The sequence below is a fragment of the Spinacia oleracea genome, chromosome 5 (assembly GCF_020520425.1).
Source record: "Spinacia oleracea cultivar Varoflay chromosome 5, BTI_SOV_V1, whole genome shotgun sequence".
Lineage (NCBI taxonomy): Eukaryota > Viridiplantae > Streptophyta > Magnoliopsida > Caryophyllales > Amaranthaceae > Spinacia > Spinacia oleracea.
The window spans coordinates 31,730,776-31,755,739 of NC_079491.1; the positions used below are offsets into that span (position 1 = coordinate 31,730,776).

General features: G+C 35.8%; 1 protein-coding gene across 1 annotated transcript; it reads left to right on the plus strand.

Annotated features, from left to right (window-relative positions):
• Positions 1-7,252: 7,252 nt before the first annotated feature.
• LOC110803362 (uncharacterized) lies at positions 7,253-22,308 on the plus strand. The gene is made up of 14 exons (XM_022008871.2): positions 7,253-7,782; positions 8,287-8,979; positions 10,870-11,076; positions 11,360-11,668; positions 13,469-13,596; positions 14,024-15,118; positions 15,341-15,482; positions 15,585-15,744; positions 15,884-16,047; positions 17,216-17,295; positions 18,557-18,656; positions 19,947-20,008; positions 21,174-21,333; positions 21,729-22,308. Exons 1-14 carry the CDS (start codon positions 7,609-7,611, stop codon positions 21,900-21,902), a joined length of 3,648 nt encoding a protein of 1,215 aa, XP_021864563.1. The 5' UTR covers positions 7,253-7,608; the 3' UTR covers positions 21,903-22,308.
• The last annotated feature ends 2,656 nt before the right edge of the window (positions 22,309-24,964 follow it).

Sequence of the window (24,964 nt, forward strand, 5' to 3'; positions counted from 1 at the left end):
ATGCCATTAAATACTTGATCCGTTTACGTACTATTTGTGTGACCCTACGGGTTCAGTCAAGAGTAAGCTGTGGATTAATATCATTAATTCCACTTGAACTGAAGCGGCCTCTAGCTAGGCATTCAGCTCACTTGATCTCACTGAATTATTAACTTGTTAATTAATACTGAACCGCATTTATTAGACTTAACATAGAATGCATACTTGCACCAAGGGCATTATTTCCTTCATCATGTTCATTCATGGATTCCCAAAACCCTAGAATGAAACTACTCACGCATGTTTGAAATAACTAATACAACATTAACCAATGGAAACATAATTAGAATAAAGCAATAAAGCAAAGTAAGAAATAATACCTAAGGAATTGAACAATGAAGAATGAAAGCTTGAATTTTTGATTGAAAATAAAAACTAAGTGTTTGAATAATTGAGAGAATAGAACGAGTGCTAAGATAAAAACTAAGTGTATAAAACTAAGGAATAAGATGTTTAGATTATAGAACTAAGGGCTTAAATAGTCTTTCCCAAAACTTGCTAAAAACCGGAATTAACTTAAAGAAAAAACGCGCTACAATAGTCGTTGTCCGGTCAGGCATGCATCCGCTCGTCGGGCGTGCAGCTCGTAACCCGCCTGGCGGATTTACACAATTCCAATTTCATCAACACGCGCCAGCCGGGCAGCCATTCGCCCGCCGGGCGCGCGTACAAACTGCACGATTCCTTATCTTCAAATGTCATATCTCCTTCGTTATTCGTCAAAATTAGGCGAATGACCACTCTTTGGAAATCTCTTGAAGTCTAGAATCCAATCCAATTAGAATCACTTCATTTAAAGTTGTACTTCGTATAACTTTATTTATGATCTACCTCTTTCACTATTTGCTTTGCTCGAAAACTCTTCCAACTCGATGTTTATGCTCTCAAAAGTATATAATCTCTTGTATTGATTCAAATGAGTAAGAAATGCACAAAAATATATGTTAATTCCTACAATGATGAACCTGAAACTACAAACACACTAAAAGGAGCACATTAGTACCAAAAATCGCTCCGGAGAGCTCATTTGAGATAAAAAAAAGTACTAAGGGACGGGGGTAAAAACACTATAAAATATGAACATAGGTTCCCTTGTGATCCTTGTTATGGAGATCGCTCAACGTACATCCAGCGGAGTAGTGATTGAGAGTTTGGGGGACAATTACTAATACGGGGAGTGCTCAGCATTAGCCCACGCGGCGGTCCTTACTAGTTCAATGTGACGACGAAAGGTACAAGCGTTAGACTACACAGATAATCAAATAAACAACGTCAACAGAGTGATTTAGGTTGATTTAAGGTGCTTAACAATAATTATATTTGTCCAAGAATTATGTTATTAGGCGTGAGTAGTATAGCAGATTTGAGTGAACAGATTTATGAAAGTGACGAAAGCGATAAAACGTAGATTTCAGGTTACATTATAGCCTATGCTATACTTTGGTTCTCAGGAACACTAACCAATTGTCTCTATTAGCCTTCCTTTCCTGCTTCGAACTTCCTGATAATTGACTTACTGTTTGGTGAGGTTCTTCCAGAGTTTCCTTTGAATTCCTTAGTTTAGATTTGGGATTCAGTCAGAACTTTGGCAGGATTCAAGCTGGGCTGAGAGATTGTACGGACATTGTCTGCTTAACAGAGTGTTAATATGGCAGACGGTAGCGAATATGGGGCAAAGTGCAGCTTCGGTTAATACTCAAGCTTAGGGTGTTTTGTGGGAACTTGATGGTAATTGGTTATTGTTTCCGGATTTTAGAGGGTCATATTTATAGTGTAACCAGTCGAAATAAGATAAACATCTGAAGAGTTTGAGTTTTTGTGAAAATTAAATGGTAGCGCCATAAAAAAGTGGCGTTCGCCTGTTGTGCGCTAGAATATTATAGCGCTGAGCCGGGATGCGCCAGATGTGTTTATGCCGACTCATTGACAACTCATTCAAAAATATATATATGTGCCTTGACTGGCTGAGAATCAAACTGTAGCACCATAAAATTATAGCGCCGGTGTTTGGTGCGCTGGATTATTGCTGGGCATGTATGCCATGCGCTGGAATATTCTAGCGCTGGTGTTTGCTTTCCACGAGATTCCAGAATTTTCGGTTTTATTCCGAATTTCTATCTCATACACGGTTTCAACTCTTCAAGGATATCAGATGGAGTGCAACTCTTATCCTTTCCTCAAGGATTAATCGTAATGCGACACAATCACTTGAAAATGTATCTTATGCGGTTACTATTATGGGTAGCAGTTAAGCAGGGAAGTTACTATAAATAGTAGTTACTAAAAATGGAAATATGGGTTTTAGGATTGCGTCAGTCAGTCACATGTCGTTCGTCGTATACTTAGGAAAACATAGACAAGCAATGTTTGGTTTCATCATCGAACTCACCACTTCGGGCCTAGGGACAAATGTAGGCGTCTACAGTATTGTAGTATAACGCATGTCCCTTTCGCCGCTGCATTGAACTAGTAATGACTGCCTTGTGGCTAATACTGTGCACTTCCCTTATTAGTAAACATCTTCCGAACTCTCAATCTCCATAACAGGGAACACAAGGAAACTTATGGCCGTTGTGGTCGAATACGTTCGCATAGGCTTCGGCTTTACTTGCGTATCACAATAACCGAGTTTTGTCAGTTTTCCTCAATGTCATTGAAAATTGAATGACGACTCCAAAGACTAGTAAAAAGAGGCTAATGCCTAAATTTAGTCCCGTTTTACTTAATATGATTTACACTTCCTCGAGAACAGTCGATTTGAGCCTTCCATAGGAAAAGTACCTCGTCCGACATTGATGAGATTGGAAACTTACCGCCGGCCGGTTTGTATGGAAGATTAGCGCTTGTAGTCAACATCGTTGCCGCCGGTTTATGGTGGTTGTTGGTGGTCGTGGTTGGCCATTGGAAGGGGAGTGTGAAGAAGAAGCTCAACGACCCTTAAATACATCGAACTTGTGAAGTTGTGAATCCCTAAAAATTTGCGAACAATTCTATTTTTTGTTTGTTTGAAAAAAGATTTCAAGTTTGACTCTTTAACTTTCCTACTATAATCACGAAACTTTTTGTTTTTTCCCTTTGAAGGGAGGTTGTGGTAGAAGCAGGAAAGAGGAGTGAGTATTAACCGCCGTCGGAATTGGGGACTCAATAAGTATTAACCGCCAATTCAATTAGCGGTTTTCCTTAGGTGACCGCTAATTGAGTTGGCGATTTATGCTGACTCGTTAAAGAAAACATTAGACCAATTTTCTTGCTCATGTGGATGGTAGAATGAAAATAGTATCAAAATATAGTGTATTTCGGAAATTATGACTTGTTCTAACATTTTAGCCGGAAAGCGCTCTATTAATTTTGTAATCCCCCGTATATTTATAAAGTTTATTAATATAGTTTTACGTATAATTAATTATATTTAAATTACATTGGTGAATCTTAGTTTTAATGTATATTTATTTATTCAAATGCATTTTAAATATTTTAAGAATTTATGAAATTAAAATAATTTTAGAATTTTACGTTGAAAAGAAATCGAATTGCGAAACCGATTGAATTTAGAAAACTATCCTTACCGATTTTAGATTGAAATCCTAAAACTAAATCCTAATTCTAAGCCCATTTGGTAAAGCCCAAAATATCAAACCCACAACTCTCCTCCACTCTCCTCTCTTTCAATTTCACGTGAAAAACAAAACACCCAAACCCTCCTTCTTTTTGCAACTTCACGTGAACAGGAACCACAAACCCCTTGCTTCAGCCACCAGCCCTCCTCCACCGTCGCACCACAGTACCTGCTTGCAGCTGTCAACTTGCCGTCGCTGCCCTGCCCAGCCGCCGGCCTTTCTTCGCTGCTCCCTTCTCCTTCGCGAGCACCATTGTTCCCTCTTCTCCCTCGTGCTTGCCTCACTCTCTTACGTCACTGCAGATGCATCGCCAGCCTCCGCGACCGCCGCACAACCACCGTGCGTCCATCTGACGCCGTCCGACGTACTCCTCCTCCTGGTCCCGCTGCCGCGCCGCCCTGCCGCCAGCCATCACTCCTTCTTTCTCTTATTTTGGTTAATTCTGAAACCCTTAAACTAATTTATGTTTTAATCATGTTTTATTAATATAATTCATGTTTTCCTTGAATTAAATTATAGTTTGTATGAGTTAATTATGAATTCAGATTACATGTTTTGCATAATTAATAATTTAAATTTCAGATTATGTAATTGAAATGAAATTAGAATTTTAATTATTAAAGCATGGATTTTTAAGGTTTTTAGAGTTTTGAAACCATGGTAGGATGATTACAAGTTATTAAAGTTATTGTTTTTATGATTTCAAACATGTTAATTATGTTTTGGAGTAGTTTGAAATTAGTTATATTGCTGGAAATTTAAAGTATGATGCTTTGAAGAGTTTTCAACGAATTTCGATAATTAATATAATAATTATGATGCTAGGAAATCAATATTCAAGTTTCGATATTGGGAAATGTTCTAATTATGTTTAGGAAGGGTTTGAAGCTCCCTAATGTTGCTGAAAATTCAATATGAATTGATATGAGTCTATATTGGTTGTTGTTAGGTGGAGAATTCTCTGTAGGCGACTTTTGAATTCTTAAAGTGGTCTCGCATTTTGTTTACACAAGGTACGTACATACCTGTGTGCTTGGAATGTGTGCTAATTGTTGAAACCATGTTGAATTGTTGATGAACTTGGTTATGTTGATATCGTTGATGAATTTAGTCACGTTGAATATTGCATGTTTAATACTGTTGGTTAGACATATTGAACCTATATTGCATTTTGAGGATTATAGCATGTTAGTATAGATGATTGATACAAACATGTTTGATTGGGAACACTAGATTACTTTGTATATAATTCAGATCAGTGGATTGTTGTTCCCTTTTAGCTTTTCACTACTTTATGAGGGCCGAGGACCTCATTTAGTAAGTTGAAACCTTATACCCATATACATGGTTGATCAGTATTAAAGGAAGGATTGGAGTTAATTGGAATGAGTCTTGTTTGATGCCTTTGTGATCACTTACTTAATTCCAAGATAAAAACAGTTGTAAATAAATGTGGATTGTATGCCTTATGTGATTGTTGAGTCATAACAGGGTGTCAATTTGTAAATCATGTAAAGTGAAACTGAGTAGCAATAGCTTTAGACCGTGCACGTCTAAAGTGACGGACAAACATGAGTTGGGGTTCATGGTGGTAGCCCATGGCCTTTAATTCGGACCGGATTGATCACCGTGTCCTATTTTTATTCAAACGTTCCTCGATATCGCAGGTCACTGAGGTTACGGAGTCGCGCCCGTACCTCGTCTTCCTTAGTGAAGCCTCTAGCTAGAAAACTCGGTCCATTGTCTATTTCAACTAAAATAATATTATTGTTATAAAATTCCAGTCTAGCCTAGTCTAGTTAAGTATGGTCGTTAAATTATCATGTTTTGTCTGCCCTTGTTTATGTTCATTAGTATCATGTTAGGGTTGTTCGTTAATAGTATCATGTTAGGATCATTATTGTTTTATGTATGTAGTACTCAGCTTTGCTGATTACGTGCTTTGTTTGTGTGTGTTGATCATGGCTATGCCTTATTGATCCTGTGATGACCCATCTTTGGTGAGCAGTCTCTAAGGATCAATAAGCGTTGCCCATCTACAGGTTTGAAGATGATGCATCATTGGGATCGGGATTAGAGAGCTTGTAGTTATATTTTCTTTATTAAGTGATTTGGCTTGTTGACTTAAATTTGAAATTTGTCGTACTATTCGTATTTCCTTATTTCAGTTAATTGGTTTTGGACCTAATATGTAAGAAGATTATTTATGAACCTAAAAGTTAGTTTTATATTTTCCGCTGCAAAATTCTGAATAAGCCGTTACGTTTTCACACGGGCGATAATACTTTGATAATTCCCTACAGTTATATTTAAAAAGGGGTATTTTAGAAAATGGGAATTGTCGGGGTGCTACAAAGTTACTTGTTCCCGTTAATGTATGAGATAAATTCGGAATTTTTCTTTGATGTGGGTCCACCATCATCGTATTCACCACTCTACACACTACAGTCGCAATTACTGAATTATACATCCGAGAGTACCGTCCAAATGATACTCCCATGTCAAAACGCAACGAATACAAAATAAAACTCGCGCCACATAGAACGCTGAGTAACATAAAATAACATGTGAAACGACAGACGTAACGTACAAAATGAAAAAAGTAACATAGCATAACTGCTAAAATTATAAGTATAAATAGCTTTAAAATGAAGAAAAATTACAGTTATGCTTCATTTCCATTTCAAAGCTTTCTCTCTCCTCTCCACTTTCTCACTTCACGATTGTCACAAACCGCTATTTTTAGAAATTTTTAAGCTTTCTCTCTCCTCTCCATTAACATTTCTTCAAAGTATTATCTTCATTTACATTTCTCCTCGCAATTTTTGAAGATTTCTTAAGTAAAATGGAATAAAAGTAGCCTGAAAAACATCCATAAAACAAGGAATTCAAAAGTACAAGGGGAGTAACACTAATTTCTAAATTACTATGTAGTTTCTTCCTAATTTTTGTTCATAATTTTAAATTTCTTGGACTTATAAACCCTAATTTTTTGAGTTTTTTTTTTCTTTTTAACTGTACAATTGTAGTTCTGAATAACTTGAAGATGATGACACATTTAATTTGCATCATGAATTAAAATTCAGTTCGTAATTTCCGTCAATTTATAAGCTAATCTATTTTCATAATTTTGTATTACGCATGTTATAATATATGTTATTTTATCTTGTACTTATGTTATTTATTGTATATTCGATGATACATAGAGTTATTTATCTTGTGTTATTTATGTTATTGTGTATGTTATGTCAGTATCACTTTGTGTTATTTGTTTCTTAATCAGGTTAGTATTTAATATGTAATTTTTTCTCTCTTCAACCTTTAATATTTTTTTTTTATCTTTTAAACCATATTTCAGTCCATTAGATTCAAATTTGAAGTAAATTTACAACATAAGCCGTTTAAAATTTAGAGACATACACTCTTAAACCAATGTTATTTTACTATAGACTTATGTTATTTTCCTATAAATATATGTTATTTTCATTTTCATGTTACTTTTTACAAAGCTAATGTTTTTTTTTTTTGGACAACATACAAAGCTAATGTTATTTCTTTCGTATAAAGCGAATATGAAGTTATTTTAACTCGCAACTTGCAACTCGCAAGAGTACCTTCCTCCCGGTAGTCCGGTACTAAGGTACACGGGAGTGTACCTAAAAATTTGCGCTACAGTCATCAGCTTTACTAAAATCTTTTAAAACCATTCTTCCCCCTATTCCCCGCCTTTTTCCGTTTCCGCATATCTCCGGGACTCTGAGCTTCACAAAATTGCTGGCGGCAGATTTCTCTCTCCCCCGAATCGTTTTTCGTTCGTCGAAGCTGTTCTCCGTTGAAATCAATTGAAAGTTTTTTGGTTCATTAAGTCGTTGCAATATGTGTAATTCTGAGAAGAATGCAACAGTGACAAAACCCTAATTTTGAGTCCTTTGATCGTGTTTTTGGGTGGAATATGGCAGTAGATTTGCATTTTGAAGAATCGTTGCTTCGACAATTGAAGCTAGAAGATCCATGGCTTCCTCCTAAACCCTGGGAGTCTGTCCCTTCCGAAAGCGGCGCGTCAGTTTCTCTCTCCACAAATCATGTTTCTGCCCATGGCTCTCTTTATGACATTTCCTCCGTTTCAGTAAGATATTCTCCACTCTCTAGGTTTTCTATTGTTGAATTTCTTGCGAATATATTGTTCCTGATATCAAGCTCGTTTTTTTTGCTATGTTAATGATAAAATGTAGTATATTTTTTTTCGTTCTATACAATTTCAAGTGCAGGCTTTATGGTATATAGTTAGGAAATGAATGTTTTTATTTCCTTTTGGAAATTTCCAGAGTTTTGGTTCTGAAGTAACTTTGTTTACAATGGCCCTTTGCGGAGAACAGATTAGTTGGATACCATTTTGAATTATATGTAGAGAAAGTGGTTTAGTTTGGGGATTGTATCCATGTGTTTAGTTGGTGTGATAAATACGGGATGAATCGAGTGCCAGAATCTTAGATTGCTTTGAAACAGTCATGTTTTGGTGCTGTATAATGTACATGGGTTGGAATTTAAATTCTAATAAGCTGCAACTTTTTTCTAAAATCTGGTTACTTTTGTTAATGTTTGGCTTTACATTCAAAGTGATGTTTGTCAGGAGGCAAGCTTGGTGCGCCTGGTGTTGAATGCATTGCAAGGTGTGCAGTCAGCAGTTGTAAGTATTGAGCAGCTCTCAAAGTTATTTTGCGCAGATCCTGCTGACAGATCTGGTCATCGAGTTCCAACTCTTTGGAATAGATCTTTAAGCACATGTGCATTGGGAAAGATGCTAAAATCTATTGGCTTTTCTGGTTCCCTGGTTATACTTCTTCATAAGTTTGTAGATTATTTTACCAATTCAAGTTTTGCTAGTGGCATGATGGAGATAGGACTAGCAAAACCTGGATCAGCTGGTACTGATATGGGGCATCCTCCCCAAAGCCTTGTTAATCAGGCATTTGCAGTTGCTGTTCGAACAGTATTGGAAGGATATTTATGCGCATTAGATACATTAAATGTGTCAGTGAATTTGAGGCGGTATTGCAATGATGTCAAGTCAGTATCCAAGGCTTCACAACAAGGTAGTCTCACAAGCATCTCACATTCTGAAGCCACCTTGCTGGAGACTTATCTTCACACGAATGAACTGAGAACTCAAATTCAGGTGCTTGGGCATCTTTGTCTTTTAAGTGATTCGGCTCTCTGTTTCTCAGTAAGTTCCTTTGAGGATCTGATTGTCAAAGCAAGTGCGGAAGTTCATAACTTCCCTAGGGGAGGGAAGTTGCTCACTTTTCTTTATAAACAACTGCAGGTAAACCTGAATATCTTATCTCCATGTTCCTTGATTTTCTACTTGTAATGGGGACAATTTTTATTTGTGTGGATTGAGAAAAGGGGAGGTTGGAGAAATGCACATGCACATGCACATGACATTTCATAGTATAAGATATAAAAGTATGGATTCGTGAATTCCAAATTAAATGAGAAGAATTCCACTGTCATTTCGTCATGTCAGCTTATTTACACCTCTTGTGCTCCTAACTTTGTGCCTAAAGAAATATTTGAATTCCTGTCTAGATGTGTTAGGGCCTGAATTGGTCCTGATCATTTCAAGGAATCATTCATATCAGCATTCCTTTTACCTTTTTTTTTTTTCATGACGACTCTTAGGGTATTGGAATTGGCAGAGCCTAGCATCACTGAGCTCATATTTTGTTAAAATGGACAAGTCAATTTTATTTCCGGTTCTAACCCTTTTCCGGTTTCTGCAAATTTTTGATGCTGAAAATTAACTCAGGATGTCTTGTTTGACATTTTTTCACAAGAGTTCTTGTTTCTACATTGCATTCTTATGGTCTCTCTGCTCTGGTATAGATTTTTTTTTTAAACAGTACTTCCTGAATGTGTTTCCTTTTGATCAACACTTTTGAGATGTTCCTACCGTTAGTTTGAGTTGCAAGATATCTGAACAAGTTTTAGAGAATTCCTTTTTCAGAATTTTGTTGAGCTGTGCGTTATGCTTACAAAACAAGTGTCCTTGTCCATTTGAGTAAGGCTTAGTTCTTTTGATTTGATAATAATAAAGTACTTATTATAATAGTAATAATGATGATAATAATAATAATAATTAATAATGATGATAATAAAATGATAATAATATAATAATAATAATATAATAATAATAATATAATAATAATTATTTTTAATAATAAAATAAAATAAGATTAATATTAATTAGTAATTAATAATAATGATAATAAAATAATATAATATTAATAATATTAATAATTAATAATATTAATAATTAATAATAGTAATTTAATTATTAATAATGATAATAATAACAACACAAATAATATTAGTTAATAAAAATGATACTCCATAGTAATAATTATTAATAATAATGATAAATAATTAATACTCCTTCCGTTCTTAAATATTAGTCATGTTTTGACTTTTCAACTCGTTTCAACTCAATATTTAAACGTAAATATTTCCAAATATGTATGTTAAAAAGTATAAAAATTTGATATTGTTAAACTACACACTAAGACGAACAAAATAAGATCTCACATGAATATGTTTTGAAGTACGTATTGGAAAGAAATTAGAAGATTTTCTTCAATTGTGAATAGTGTCAAGATTCCATATGGGACTAATATTCGAGAACAGAGGGAGTAATGACAATTATCATTAATAATCATAAGTAGTACGGGGTATTATTAATAATAATAATAATAATAATAAATAATAATAATAATAATAATAAATAAAATAATAATAATAATAATAATAATAATAATAATAATAATAATCCGTAATCATAATTTGAATAATAATAATATAATAACAATAATGTAGTATATTAATAATATCCTTATTATTATAATAAATAAATTTATAATTAATAATAATAATAATAATAATAATAATAATAATAAAATCATAATATTAATAATATTTTGAAGTGTGTTTTTGTTATACACTCTGTATATTTTAGTCAACAATCAACTTGAAAAAACAGATGAACAAATGGCTGAGAATCACCATCTCTTCACTTTAACTCCAGTTAAATATATTTTTTTCTGCGTGCTGGCTAGTTCATTCTTTTTTCTTCTGTAATTTCTAAATTTTCTTTTTTCTTCTGTAATTTCTAAATTTATGGCCCTATCATTTCTAATAACTATAATGATCCCCACAGGCTGTCGATCCGGCTCACTGCAGTCTTCTTAAGTTCCTTTTTCTGCGGTCACTTGAACCATACTGTAGATTCATCAGATCGTGGATTTATGAGGCCAAGATTAGTGACCCATATGGCGAGTTTGTAGTAGAGTATTCCGCAGATCCTCCACCTAATTCACATGGTAAAGCTGGCATCCCTGTTGACTTCCCATTGGCATCTATTAGGGTAATAATCTCTGAAATCGTAATGTGTAGTCGTTTGGTTGAACATGGGAAGTTGTATTTCCTAGGAAGTTATTTTTTCCATGTAGTTTCATTTCCTAGGAAGTGCAAATGTTGTTTGGCTGATCATGGAAAATAGCAACCAAACAGCTCCACATTCTTCCACTTCCTAGGAAGTCCGAACTCTCCCACGTGTTTTTTTCAACTAAACCAACACTATATGGTTGGGTCCCTGATTGGGATACTCTGGTTCTGTGCTATTGATGCTCTTTTGGCAATACTTTCAGGAACAAGATGGAGTTTCTATTCCTTGTTTTCTTGGAGATGTTTTAATTCCATTGCTGAGAGCAGGCCAGCAACTGCAAATGGTTATGAAATTGCTTCGACTGTGCAATTATGTTCATGCTGGAGAAGATACGTTTGAGGATATCCTTCCATGCTCAAGTGACTTCTGTAGTGGTGAAATTTCTGTTTTTCCTTTAAGTTTCAATAAAGGAGAAATTGAAGCCATTGTACTCTCAAGGAAGAACTTCTACTGCAAGATGCATGAAAAACTTGATAAATTTATGGACACTTTAAACATTAAGTATCGTCAGGTAATCTTCTTTGCTAGATATAGGCATGTATCTGTGCAAAATAGTTCCATTTTCATCAATTATCCATGTACTGTACTTTTCTTGAGTAAAACATATTAGAATTTAGTGATGTTATTTCTTTTGACTTGTGCCATTGCGTCATTTCTGATCTTTCATGCATGGACTTATAGTTGTTTGCATAAGAAAATAATGTATTGTTCTTTGTTGCGTGATGCTTGATTCTCTTCCTGTGGCTGTGGTTTTCTATTAGTATGAGAATTCTGCCAATCGTGAACTACCATTTCCTTTACGCATGGGAGGGTGATAAGGTGGTTAAGGAACTTGTTATTTTGTTTTAAAGATATTGTGAATTCTCCCCATTTATCTTAGTCTTATAAAGTCTGTAATTTTAATTGTTATGTTGAGGGGGTAATTGTTTAATCTTGAAATGAATTAGGGTTTAATTTGAGGGGTAAGGGGTGGTCTAGTTTGAGGTTAATCTATTTTTTTTAATCATTATATTACCTTAGAGGTTTTACTGCGGTTCTTGCAAAATGTAATTAGATCAAGCTTTTACTTACACGGTGCTTGTAACCTTGTTTGAAATTCAAATGTCTTCCCTTTTCTTTCATCTAGAGATTTAGCCTTTATTCTCTTCGCCTAATCTGGTCCGATTTTTCTATTTTCTGGTCTGAGCTGGTCTGGTCTGAATGTTTTCTGTGAGTGTTTTTTGCTTTTCTGATCTAGTCTGGTTTGGTCTGGTGTTGTTTTTCTGGTATGATCTAATAAGCAATAAGAATAAGGTGAAGAGAACAAAGCCTTAGTCATCTTTTGTGGTTTCAGTGTGGTTGTTAATGTTAATGGGCTCTCTTCCTATCAACTAATAATTTATTTTAAAACAAACACACACTACCACAACATTGCTAACATTTGTTTGGCAACTAAGTAAATAAACTAAAGCAGTAAACAGGAAAGAGCACAAGCTACGGAACCACAACAACCAAACAGCCTAAGTAACACTGCTAACATTATCACCACCCATATAAACCCACTACAAATCCAGCTGCTGTGGGGTGCCCACCAACACTAATTTGTTTTGGTATGTCAAATTCCTTTACTTACGCTACATATAATATATCTTCTTAGATGAACAAGTTTAATCTCGAGGAAGAGAAGGAATACATGGAGGAAGGGCCAGATACCTTCCTAGAGAAATTCAAGCGCTATATAAAATAATTAAGAAAGAGCATTCATTTAGGAGCCTCTCCACTGTGGTCCAAAGAAAGCCAAGCAGACCCCTGCATTTCAAAGGCTATGGTGGCTGAGTTTAGAAGCAAAAAGGTTATTATGCCATAAAATTTTCTTGTCCTTGGTTCAGCAACTTCTCACCCAAGCTGACATACTTCCCTGTAAAGGCATATCTCCGTTATCAGGGCTCACTGATTATTCACCGTACTCCTATAATCTTATATAGCCTTTCCATAGTTGCTAGAATGCTTGAGGAATTAAGAAACAGATGTGAACAGAAATCTGGGGATGAGGAGACATTGAGTTCCATTGCCAACATACTTGTCTGAATTATGTAGCCTTTTATCCACCTAGTAATTATTTTTCTTAATTATATTTCTTCACATTTTTCTACGAAAAGGTTACATAGTTTTCAATGTACACCCTGTTGTGCGTTATGAGTTTATGAATTTCTTGAAGTTGTCACATTACATAGGTTTCGATGTACAAGGGCACACCCTGTTTTTGCATTATGAGTTTCTTGAAGTTGTCGCATTCATTCTTAGTTAAGTTTCTGGTAATTTATATTTGCAGGCAGTTTTGTATGACGCAGCCTCTGTTTGTACCAGTTATATTGGAGGAAACATAGATGTTCAATATCCTTCTAATTTGGATGAGACTCTGGATTTCGCTTCAGCTGCTGATAAAAGAGATCTAAATCAGTATATTTCTTCTCTTTTTGACTTGCATCTCATCTTTCATATTTCTCAGCATATTATTGAGGCATCTAACAAAAAGTTATTATCTAGTTCAACTTCAACGAGTCACATCGTCCCAATCTCCCCAAATCAGTATACATCACAGTTACTCTTTATAACCATTGTCCCCAAACAAATCTTCCTAATGTTCCTACTTAGTAAAGGAATAATGGTATAACCAATCACCAACAATTACTATTTTGGCATTTGTGGCAGCTTTTTTTGGACATCTAACAATAGTACGTGACTATTTTTTCTGGGTGAAGGGAGTACATTTTTTGGGGTGTTGTATTACTTGTATAGTACCATTGGGATCTTAATTTTTGTTGGTTATATCACTAAATAGCCTTTCTACTTGATCTATCTTAACATTCAGATGTTGCCAATGCAGGGATATAGAGGTCTCTAGCATGGAAGAGGATTTCTCTTATGCATTGGATGCTCTGGAGCCTTCTGAATGTTCATCGACTAATGATTCGGATGAGCAAATTGATGCTGGACGGTCACTTGATGTTCATGATAGATTGGCATGGTCTGAACCAAATTATTTATCTTCTTTGTGTTTCTCTAGCCTCTCTTCTGGAAAACCTTTGGAAGAGGTTTCTCTAATTAAACAACCACCCTCTATGCATAATGACTTCATAGATCCTTGCTCTGAGAAGGGTACCATCAGGAAACATGATGCTTCATGCACAGAGCTAGTTCAGATGTCGAGACCTTGGATATCTGAAATTCAATATTCCGATGAAGTACCTCTTCTTGGATGGCCTCTAGGGGGTCTCAATAAAAATCCTTTAAGCATCAACCAAACTTTCAAAGATGACATAATTTCGCGTGTTAGTGGCAGAGATCAGGATATGATCATGCCAAGTATTAGTAAGCAATCTGCACCTGAGAGTATATTGATTCGTAATGAAGGTCAGGGGGATGAATTTTCCTCATCAAGTTCGTATCTCGTTCAGTCATGGAATGCTAGATACTCCAGCAATGTTCTCAGTATGAACCCCATGCTGACAAAAAATGCTTTTCTTCACGATGTAAACAAACACAGAGAGAGCTTGTCCAAAGTTAGCAAAAGTTTCCCTTTATTTGACTTTTTGTCAGCCACTGACCCTTTCAAGGTGTACAACAGAAGGATATCTGTTGACCAAAGGCACCATAATGAGCATGACCTTTTTCCCTTCACTGATACTGAAACTTCAGCTGTTGGGAATGTTAACGTCTCTGGAAGGATGCAGAAGGCGGAGGATGTCCGATTAGATAAGGATCATATGGACCAATCTGGGTCTTCTTTGAAACCGAAGAACAATTTAGAGGCCCATCTGAAAAATCCATGTGGAGGGGGTCGCTGGCAAGTATTGCTCTGTGGATCTCCCAGAGGGGACCATGATACTAATAGAGAGCCTGAGGATGGCAAAGAGGCTATGTTTGAAATGCCACTTGATTTTATTATTGACAAATGCCTGATGCAGGAGATTATGTTACAGTATCCCTTATACGAAGTAATTTGGTATTGAAGATTGGTATATTTTCATTTTAAAGTATCCCGCCTGCATCTGATTAAATCTCTAAACTATTGATTCCGTATAATCTTGAGCTCACTGCATACACATTTGCACAACCATAATGAAATAAATAAGAAGTGTTGGTCATTCTGCATTTTTAGAAATCTTTATACACAAGTGGCGCTTTTCCTTCACCATATCAGATACATCTATGTAAGCAGGCTGAGTATCAAGTTGCTGGAAGGAGGTTTTGATCTGAAGGGGCATTTTCATGCTCTGCGGCGGTATCATTTTATGGAAATAGCAGATTGGGCAGATTTATTTGTTACCTCTCTCTGGCATCATGTACGTTTAATCCTTCTTTTCTATCTGCAGTAAAAGTTGATTAACCAACTGTTGTTCATTTTGTGCTGGCATCTTAAGAATTATGTGTTCCATATCAAGCAGAAATGGTATTTTACTGAGGCAGATCAGAAAATTCCAGAAATTCAAGGGCTACTTGAGTCATCAATCCAGAGGTCTTCATGTGAGAGAGATCATACTAAGGACCGCTTATATGTTTTTGTGAAAAATACGAATAAGACTCCCTTTTCAACTACAGCACTTGGTAATTCTCTTACTTTAAAATCTTTTGGGCTTATCCCTTCATCTGAGTGCTTTCATTAATGGATCTGCATGTCCCATCAGTGGCTGACTGCTATTTGTTCTTCAGTCTCCGTAATGCTTAAAAATCATGCAAATTGCAGGGCTCCATTCATTTGATTTTATAGGGCTTGGTTACAGAGTCGATTGGCCAGTGACTATCGTGTTGACCCCAAATGCATTGAGAATATATGCCGAGATATTCACTTATCTCGTACAACTCAAGCTTGCTGTTCTGTCTTTGGCTGATGTGTGGTGTTCCTTGAAGGTATTTATTGAGCTTCTTGGAGAATATGGCATGCATGTTTAAATTAGATGATATTGAAACAAGGTAGATCATATCAACTTCTTTTTGGTAATGATTTCAAATGATTTGTTGACTTCAACCATACGGGCATACATGTCATGAAGGCAAGACTCAAGAGCCTAATTAAGGAGTAGGCTATTTCCTCTTTCCGGTATTTTTTTTCCTAGTGAAGTCTTTTGCTTTCCTCTGAAGCATCTTTTATCAAATCCGATGATGGTAATTCTTTTGGGTATTTGGGGGCATTTATTTGGTTTTCCTATAGTTATAAATAATACTCCCTCCGTCCCAATATAGTTGCAACAAATACTTTTGACACAAGACTGGAAATGGTATGTTGCAGTGAATTTGGAACATCCATAAAGGCATTTGTGGGCCTTATAGTTGCGGAAACTAAATTGGAAGGGAGGAAGTGTGTAGTAATGGACATGATTCAAGAATCTAAAAATGCTTAAAAGGCAGACCACTGTTATACTTGGTTGTCGTTTATCTGGTGTTCTTCCTTGTTACGTAGCCTTATGATCTGATTACTGGCAATAAGATTTTGGCTGCGTTTGGCACTCAGTGGTTTGAGCTAAAATTAGAGGATTCAGCCAAGTTAGAGGATTTGACCATTGAAATCCGCTAATGCATCTGTTTGGTAAGTAGCGTTTTTGGTTAGCTGATTCGCCCAAACCCGCTAAATTGGAGACGCTGCTCATCCCAGCGTTTTTTAAGTAGAGGTTTCAATATTCATTGCTAATTTCCCTGTGCATGTGGCTCTTGAGGATTTATTTTTATTTATTTGTTAAGTTTCATTGTATTTTCAACAGAAAAAAATATAACAAATAAGAAAATAATATACAATTATATGCATTATATCATTTTGTAAATTCAAATAACAAATTTATTCTTATTCATGAAAAATACTTAATGTCCTTATTAGTCATTTTACACAATCAAACAACTATTGCAATCCGTTATTTACCGAACACTTTTATGCAACCGGCTAATACAAAAGTTAAACCAGCTAATACAAAACCGCTAGTCAAATCAGTCAATACAATCCGCTACAGCTAACCGCTAATTGCCAAACAGGGCCTTTAATTTATTACATTACATCACCAACCTTCTACGTTCCTTGTTTTTGCAGGGTTTTAAGCATCTAATCAGTGACACTGGCGAACAGCATCAGCTGGCGAGGACTAAATTTAACTGCATTGTAAAATTGAGGTAGCTTATCCAATTGATATAAACTGGAAAACTCCTCCTGCTTAGCCTATTTTGGTTGCCCTTCTGATTAGCATCTACTTTAATCAGTAATCATATCAAAAGGAGGAGCCTTAGAAGTACGTTCAATTTGAATTTAGTACACTTCTTTGTATCTGCATATAGGTGTCCCCTGTTGGTTTGGTGCAGTTACTAGTAGTTGATAGCTCAGTTTTATCTCCACAGTGCCTGACTTCCCATTGTCACTGGATTAAATGGCGTATATGCCAATTGTAAGTATGCTTTATATGTTTGTGTGTGTGTTGGAGTGCGTGTCTGTGTTTACACAGGGGCTCTGGTGTCTGATTTCTCTCTGAGAGTTATGCAGTTACCAGAATGCTGGTTATTCTGGTCACAGCATTACTAGAAAAACTAAAAAGCTCTCTACGTGGCCTGCTTTGGTTCTCCAAATTAGTGCTTTGAATTTGATAGTTATAAATACATGGAAGCCAAACTTCCTTACCGCACTCTGAAATCAAAAGGAATTACCGTTATTTGGTTGGTTAAATTACACGAAGCTTCACGCGTCTTGTGTACAGGGCCGGCTAAAGGGCGGTCCAACTGGACCTACAACACCGGGCCACAAAATTTTAGGGCCTAAAACGAAATTTTATTGGTTAAATCCGCAAGAACCCACTTATATAATTATCAGCTGCTTTGTTAAGCATTATGTGTCCTTTGTCCTAGTTGGTAAGGAGTCATAAGTGTGTTAGCCAAAGACCAGAATTCGATTTTTGAGCACAGAGCCTCTTTTTTTTTTTTTTAATTTTTTTTTTTTAACTTTTTTCATGTCCATCAAACCTTTTCATCCATTTTCTCAAGCCAACCCACATAAAACGTTAAACCATATTATTAATTTGACTCTATATTTTGTATAAAAAAAATAATATTCATATAATATTTATGTGTTCTACATTAAATAATTTCCCGTAAAAATTTATAGGGGCACAATATCTGTATTTAGCACAGGGCCTCCAAATTGCCGGAGACGGCCCTGTTTGTGTAAATAGCTTCACAATTTCCCACGAGATATGCGAAGTTGCTTACCTGGGGCCTGTCTCGGAAGTTAATTCCATGAAATAATCCTGAGTGTATCCCCTTTTTTTCCCATGTTCAACTTGCAATTATTTTCAAAGTTTAACTGATGGTCATGGTAGTGGTGCACAATATGAATTGACTCACATAATCACGAGTTAATGACATTCAGTTTGTTGATGTGTATCAGGCACCAGGTTAATCATTTTGTATCTACGTTGCAGCAATATGTGTTATCACAGTTATCGGATGTATCCTGGTGTAGATTCTGCTTCTCCCTTAAGCATGAGGTTTGAGTCTGTGCTATAAAGTATACCTTGTTTCTGTCTGGTGTTTTTGTTTACGTCTCATGTCTCTTGGTTCCCTTTTATACTGTATCATATATTTTAGCTATTCAGTATTCCTCGACACCCCCACCCCCATCCGCCAGAAAAAAAAAACTTGTTCTTTCCTTCTTCCCTTTGTTTGCATTGTCACGTGAGGTGCATGAGTGCATCAGATAAAAGGTCAGATATGTGAACTGTGAAGAGGAAATTCATTAAAGTATTCTTGTCAGATTTACTCGACGTACGTACTTTCTTTTCGATGAAATTAATATAGGGTGAAAATTAAAGAAAGGCAAGAATTTAGGTGAATACATTAAATATCTATCAATTCTACTTCAGCAACTCTCTACATTGTTTTCCCTTGGTCATTATGGGTTGACGGTGTGATCATGTAAAGTTTTTAGTGGTTCCAAAATCTAAAATATTGGAAGTGACACCAGTTGTGAATTTGAGTATGGGGGTTGACACAGTTGATGCTAAACTAGTTTTATATGTCTTCATTTCTGATAACAGGACCGTAAGAACTGCACTCAAAAGCACTTGCTCTTCTTTGTTCTCTCTTTCTGTCTTGAACATTTTTAATCTATGTATTTCAGCCAAATGAAAACAAAGAAAAATATTTGGCCATTCTTGAACTTCAAAACAATTCATGTAATATACTCCCTCCGTCATGTTCTAGTTGACACATTTATTTTATCATGTTTGCCAATGCAATATTTCAATCACTAGTATCTTTAATTATCAATGGGTAAAATTTATAAAAAGTTGATATTATAAATCTATATAACGATACGATAATAACAAGACTCCACATGACTATATTTTCTTAAGTATATATCATAATTGATAGTCAAGGTAGATTATATGAAGTGTCAAAAGTCAAACTGTGTCAAACTGTCAACTATAAAAAACGGAGGAAGTAGATTGTAAGATTTTGTCATATAATGAACTTTAAGTTGGTCATTCTTGACATGCATGTTATGTAGAGTTGAAAACTGACAACTGGAAACTGGTTTTCCTGGTTTCCATATTTGTTTATAGTTTTCAAAAATAATTGGAAACTGAAAACAAAAAACAAAAACGAGCAAGAGAATAATTATATGTTTCAGTCTTTATAAGTTGTTTGATAGAGAAGTGGCTGATATGGGAGAGTTAATAGAGGGGAGTGCAAGGCTTTCTCTTTCCATTCTTGTAGGATATGGATTATTCTGGTTGTCTATAATCTCTACCTCACCTCTGACTTATTTGCTGCAGGTCAAAGATATGATGGATTTAGAATCTGTGCATATGGCCTACCTGACAGATTCATTGCGCATGTAAGCATATATTATTTGCTTGTAGTTTAATTCATGTGATAACTGTTGATCTTTTATTGTGCCAACTTAGCCATTTTGAAGATGACCCACTTCTTGAAAGACATTCCATCTATACTTACCTGCACACCTTCAACTTAAATCTGTCATGAACCGCATCAACTTTAATGTCCACCTTTCCTTAATTCAACAGAATGGTTGCTTTATAAAAGAGTAAAACTGGCTCGCTCTTTCTGTATATGCTTATGTTTTCCCTTACATTCTTATCTGTGTACTTGAATTTAACAGATCACACAAAAGGTAAAAGGTAAACTTGGACAAATTTTGTATGAACTAAATTTGGTGAAAGGTCAATGTGGACGGTATTTGTGGGATTGATATAGTACTGTCGAGCAAAACTACATGAAAGCAGTAATACAATAGTATAGATGAATTGAGCTGTTAGAGTAAGACCCCAATTGGTGTTTGTCTGAACTCTGAACTCTCCTCATTTAACATTCAAAATTGAGGAAAAGTAGGTGCATAAACTACATACTCGTATCGGAGAAGAGTAGTATTCCACTCTTTCTATGCTCATGTGTGAAGGAGTAACGTTTTAATATTTTACTTAACTTCCAATAAATTCAAGGATTTTCTTTCTAAGTTGTACTATTTTAAGAAAGGTGATAGCTACTACTAGACATACCAAGATACTAGACAATTCAAGGATTTATGATTGGTTTTTTTTTCTAGATACCCCCACTATTTGATTGAGTGATAGAGAGAGTAAAGTAATGACACAACTATTATTGTGAATGCTACTCCTGTTGAAATCATGGTTAATACTTAACTGCGTGGGATGAGGGTTATGTGACAATGTTCTAGACGGGGTTACTATAGTAAAGGAGGACGCTTATCTGATAAAGAATATGATTACTTAGAAAACACAAAATTTCAACCAGTAAGTATTGATGGAAGCCGCAATTTCGGAGCTATTCACCTACTTGTTTTATTGTGAACTGTTCAGTTTGATGGAACTGGTTGTTTATTTAAGGTTCTTGCTAACTTTATCCTTTCCAAGCAAAAAGTCTTGCTATAAAGTTTATGCTTGCCGTTTTTAGTTTCTTGCGGTACTCTTGGTACATATGGTGAGCTGCCTTTGGATGACAGATGGTTTTTCCTTTTTCAGATGTTTCCTATCTGATGAAACTCTATCCATTTCAAACAACATTGAGAAAATTTTGCAATGTGCCCTTGATTTTCGATCATGCCTTGCCAATGGACTGGGAGATTTTAAATCTGACAACCAGAGTTTAATAGACCATATGTCACAGATCAATATTCCTCAGGTAAGACTTAAAGAGTGGCCCTGCCTGTTTTAGCTCATCTTTTGATTTATTTTCATCCTATAATTTATTTGAGGTTCAAGGAGAATTACTTCCATTTCCATGACAGAAGTTGCTGATCATTAGTGTGGTTCTTCTTGTCTGTTAGTTTTACTTTTTATGTAAAAGGAGTTTCATGTTTTTGTCCTTGTTTTGATTCAGTGTTCTTGTTTGATTTGGCCAACTTTCTTTTGCAGCAGTACCTTTTCATTTAGTTTGTCAACAAGAGTAAGATAATGATGATTGATCATTAAGTGTGACTTCATGCTTAAGAATGTGTTTTAAGATTTTACATTAAAAGGATGGTGGAATAAGTAAACAAACAATTGATCCTATTTCTTCTGTATTTTAATATGCAGGCAGTTCTGATCAAGAAAAAATTTGAAACAAATCTAAATGAATTACATTCATCTTATCTCAAATCTTCTAAGCACGGGGAGTTCGGCCTTCCTCGGTTTTGGACCTGCCTGAATTACAACGACTATTACTCAGATGGTTTTGGTAATCATATGTGCACGACATTCTCTTGGTAGATGAATGACTTGAAAGAGCTAATCGTAATTGGTTGTGTTGGGAGTTTGATCGTGGAATCTGATCATCCGGTGTGTTTTTCTGTAACCTTTCTGGGATTGTATTGTAAATCCTCCTTTTAACAGTTCCAGTGGCTTTGAGTTCATATCTATGAATTGGTGTAATTGATTTCTGTAGTTGAGTTCTACGTGCAATTGTCTTTTATGCAATACATGAATGCAATCAGTTTAGCTGGTATTCGGAAAGCTTCCTCGTGTTACGAAGTATTTGATCAAGTTTGTGAATTAAACCACCACCTTGTCCTTATACGTAGTACATGTTCAAAAAGTGTACATGTCTCCTATATATCTCATGAAAAATACTTTGTACAATGAATATACAATGATGATTTTTTGCCCATTACTTCAACCATTTCGAGCCTTCCTATTTAAAAATTAGCACGCTTTTTCTCGCAGCATAGCTCTAAATAGGGGCAGAAAGAGTTTCAACCTAATTATAGCTTGCACTATATGAATTGTAGTCTCAACCCATTAGTGTCTAATACGGAGTAATAATCAACAAAAGCACATATGAGCTTAATTACAAGAGTCTATACTCAAATGCTGCTACGCAGTTGCGTTTCTGTCCTAACTCTCGAGTAGAACTGTATAAGTTATCATTATCAGATGTTATCAAGCAACTAATGGGAAGGTGTTTTGGAGAGTTCCCATTTCAAGATCAAAAGATTAGCCTAGTAAAGTAAGTTTTAAGTTGCTCATTTGGTGCTCAAATTTTCAGCAGTTGGTCTTTTCATTCTTCTATATCTCATCCCGTACATTTCAAGAAGGCCGTGCAAATTATGTTCTTGTAAATTCGAAGAGAGTAGAGAAGAAATTGGAATCATCAGTTGCAAATTTCTAACTCATACTGCATAAAAACCAAATTCTAGTTTCGTGAACTCGACTCACCTGATGAGCTCCAACCAGTCAATCCCCTTGATTGGCGAGGAAACATATCAAGGGGTATTTTCGTGAATAAATTATCAAAATATACAATCTACATATTTAGGTATACAATATTTTTTATATTAAAATTATTTTCTTTTATTTTTATTTTTTAAAAATATTAAATATGTTGTACATTGCAATTCCTAGATTGTATATTTGCTCATTGAAATTACGAAAATGCCACTTGATATGTCAATGAAGGGGATTGTTTGGAAATTTCTGCTCACCTGACAATCACAAGACTAGAGTATCCTTCTCCCATTTTATATTTTTATTGGCAACCTCTTGAGCAGAATCAGAAGTGTTATTTTGCTCCAACTGAACATTATCAAAATCAAAACATACCCCTTCGTTCTTCAAACTTCCATGATCATCTGTCTTACATCCATTAGCAATAACCTTCCTCTCAATCTGTTATATACAAACGAACCAATGTAATTCCAAGAACGTGACTTGAAAATAATAACCCCTAGCCCTAGGTAACCACACAACAATAAGGCAGGCAGAACATAGGAAGCTAAGAATCAATCAAAAGGTCCAATCTCAAAGGGAAAAGCGTAAATAGACCATACCATATGTTTCTTGTGCTTCATTGAATGAATTGCATATTTTTTGTCCAAAAAGGAAAAAAATAAGTAGCAAAAGTAAGAAGCCTCTTATTTCTCAAGCAAGTATCAATTTGAAAATAAAATAAAAAATCAAGAAGTATACAAACTATGCTTACAGAAAACACAATAATTTTTTGGCGTCCACAACACATTAGCACCTCAGAAGTCATAATAAGATCTTAGGCATTGTGTTAGAATCCAGCCTTCCTTAATTTACTTGTATTTCTCCTTTCTATTGCTTTCTAGGATCTTTCTAATAGTTTTCTAGGGCTTTAGGGAGAATTATTTTGTTACTGTAATTCCAGTGTTTACTAGTTTTAGCTAATTCAAAACAAACCTCTATGAGGGGTATGGACTAATACCTCTCATCAGAAGTTGCCTTTGCTTAATTCATGTGTTGTTGCTAGCCTTTATAGATATTGTGCTATCGCATGCTTTAAGCTTTCCAAGACCCATCAAAGTCCCTCGCAAAACAGATACACTCTCGTCGTCGGTCCCGCTTGTGCCTGCTGTGCGCACACAAGCGCCCCGATCGACCCTCGCTCTTGTCGCCAATAGGCAAGAGTGCCATTATAAAACAAACACCTGCTCGTGCCCAAAGCCCTGAGATTTACTTTCCGCACAAGGCTTGCGCCCTTGCCGCCCCATAGGCAAGAACGCGCCGCACGGATCCGATGTCAAAACATTCGGACCGTGACAGTTGGTATCAGAGCCAAGGTTCAAACCTAGGCATCGAGAGACCCAAGGAGGCATGAGATGGAATCAATCGAAGAAAGACTAGCCTGGCTAGAGGTCAAGTCAGAAACCTAGACCCGACTCGAGGAAATTGTGATTGGCCAAGCCAAAGAAATAGAGCGACTCGAGAAAACGGTCGACGAGCTCAAGCAAGAAAGAGAAGGATTGCATGAGCAACTGAGTTTTATAAAAGGGCAAGCTGAAGATGCCGAAGACAAATGCGCGACACTGATGCGCGCTGCAAGGACCGACTCGAGTGGAGGTGGTGCAATGAAGATCAAACCTCCGAAGCCTCGAAACTACAGTGGTGCTAGAGATTCAAAGGAAGTTGATAACTTCCTCTTCGACATGGAGCAGTATTTCAGAATTTGTCAGCCGAGTGACAATCTAAAGGTGGATACCGCGACCATGCATTTATCGGATGATGCGAATCTGTGGTGGCGCACAAAGCACGCCGACATTGAAGAGCTGAACAATTAAGTGGGGATTTAATGAAGGGAATGGGGTATTTATAGTTTTTCCTTCCTTCATGGGCTAGGTTTTAGGATTTAAGGTTGGGCTTGCTTACGGGCTTAATTAATATTAACTCCTTGTAAGCCTTGTTGGGTTTGATCATGAAATTTGACTAGGCTTAGATTAAATTAAATTCGTTTTCAAAATATGACCGAACAACTGACTAAATAAATTCGTTGAATATATTTAATAAAATCTGGTTTTCGCAAATAATTAATAATT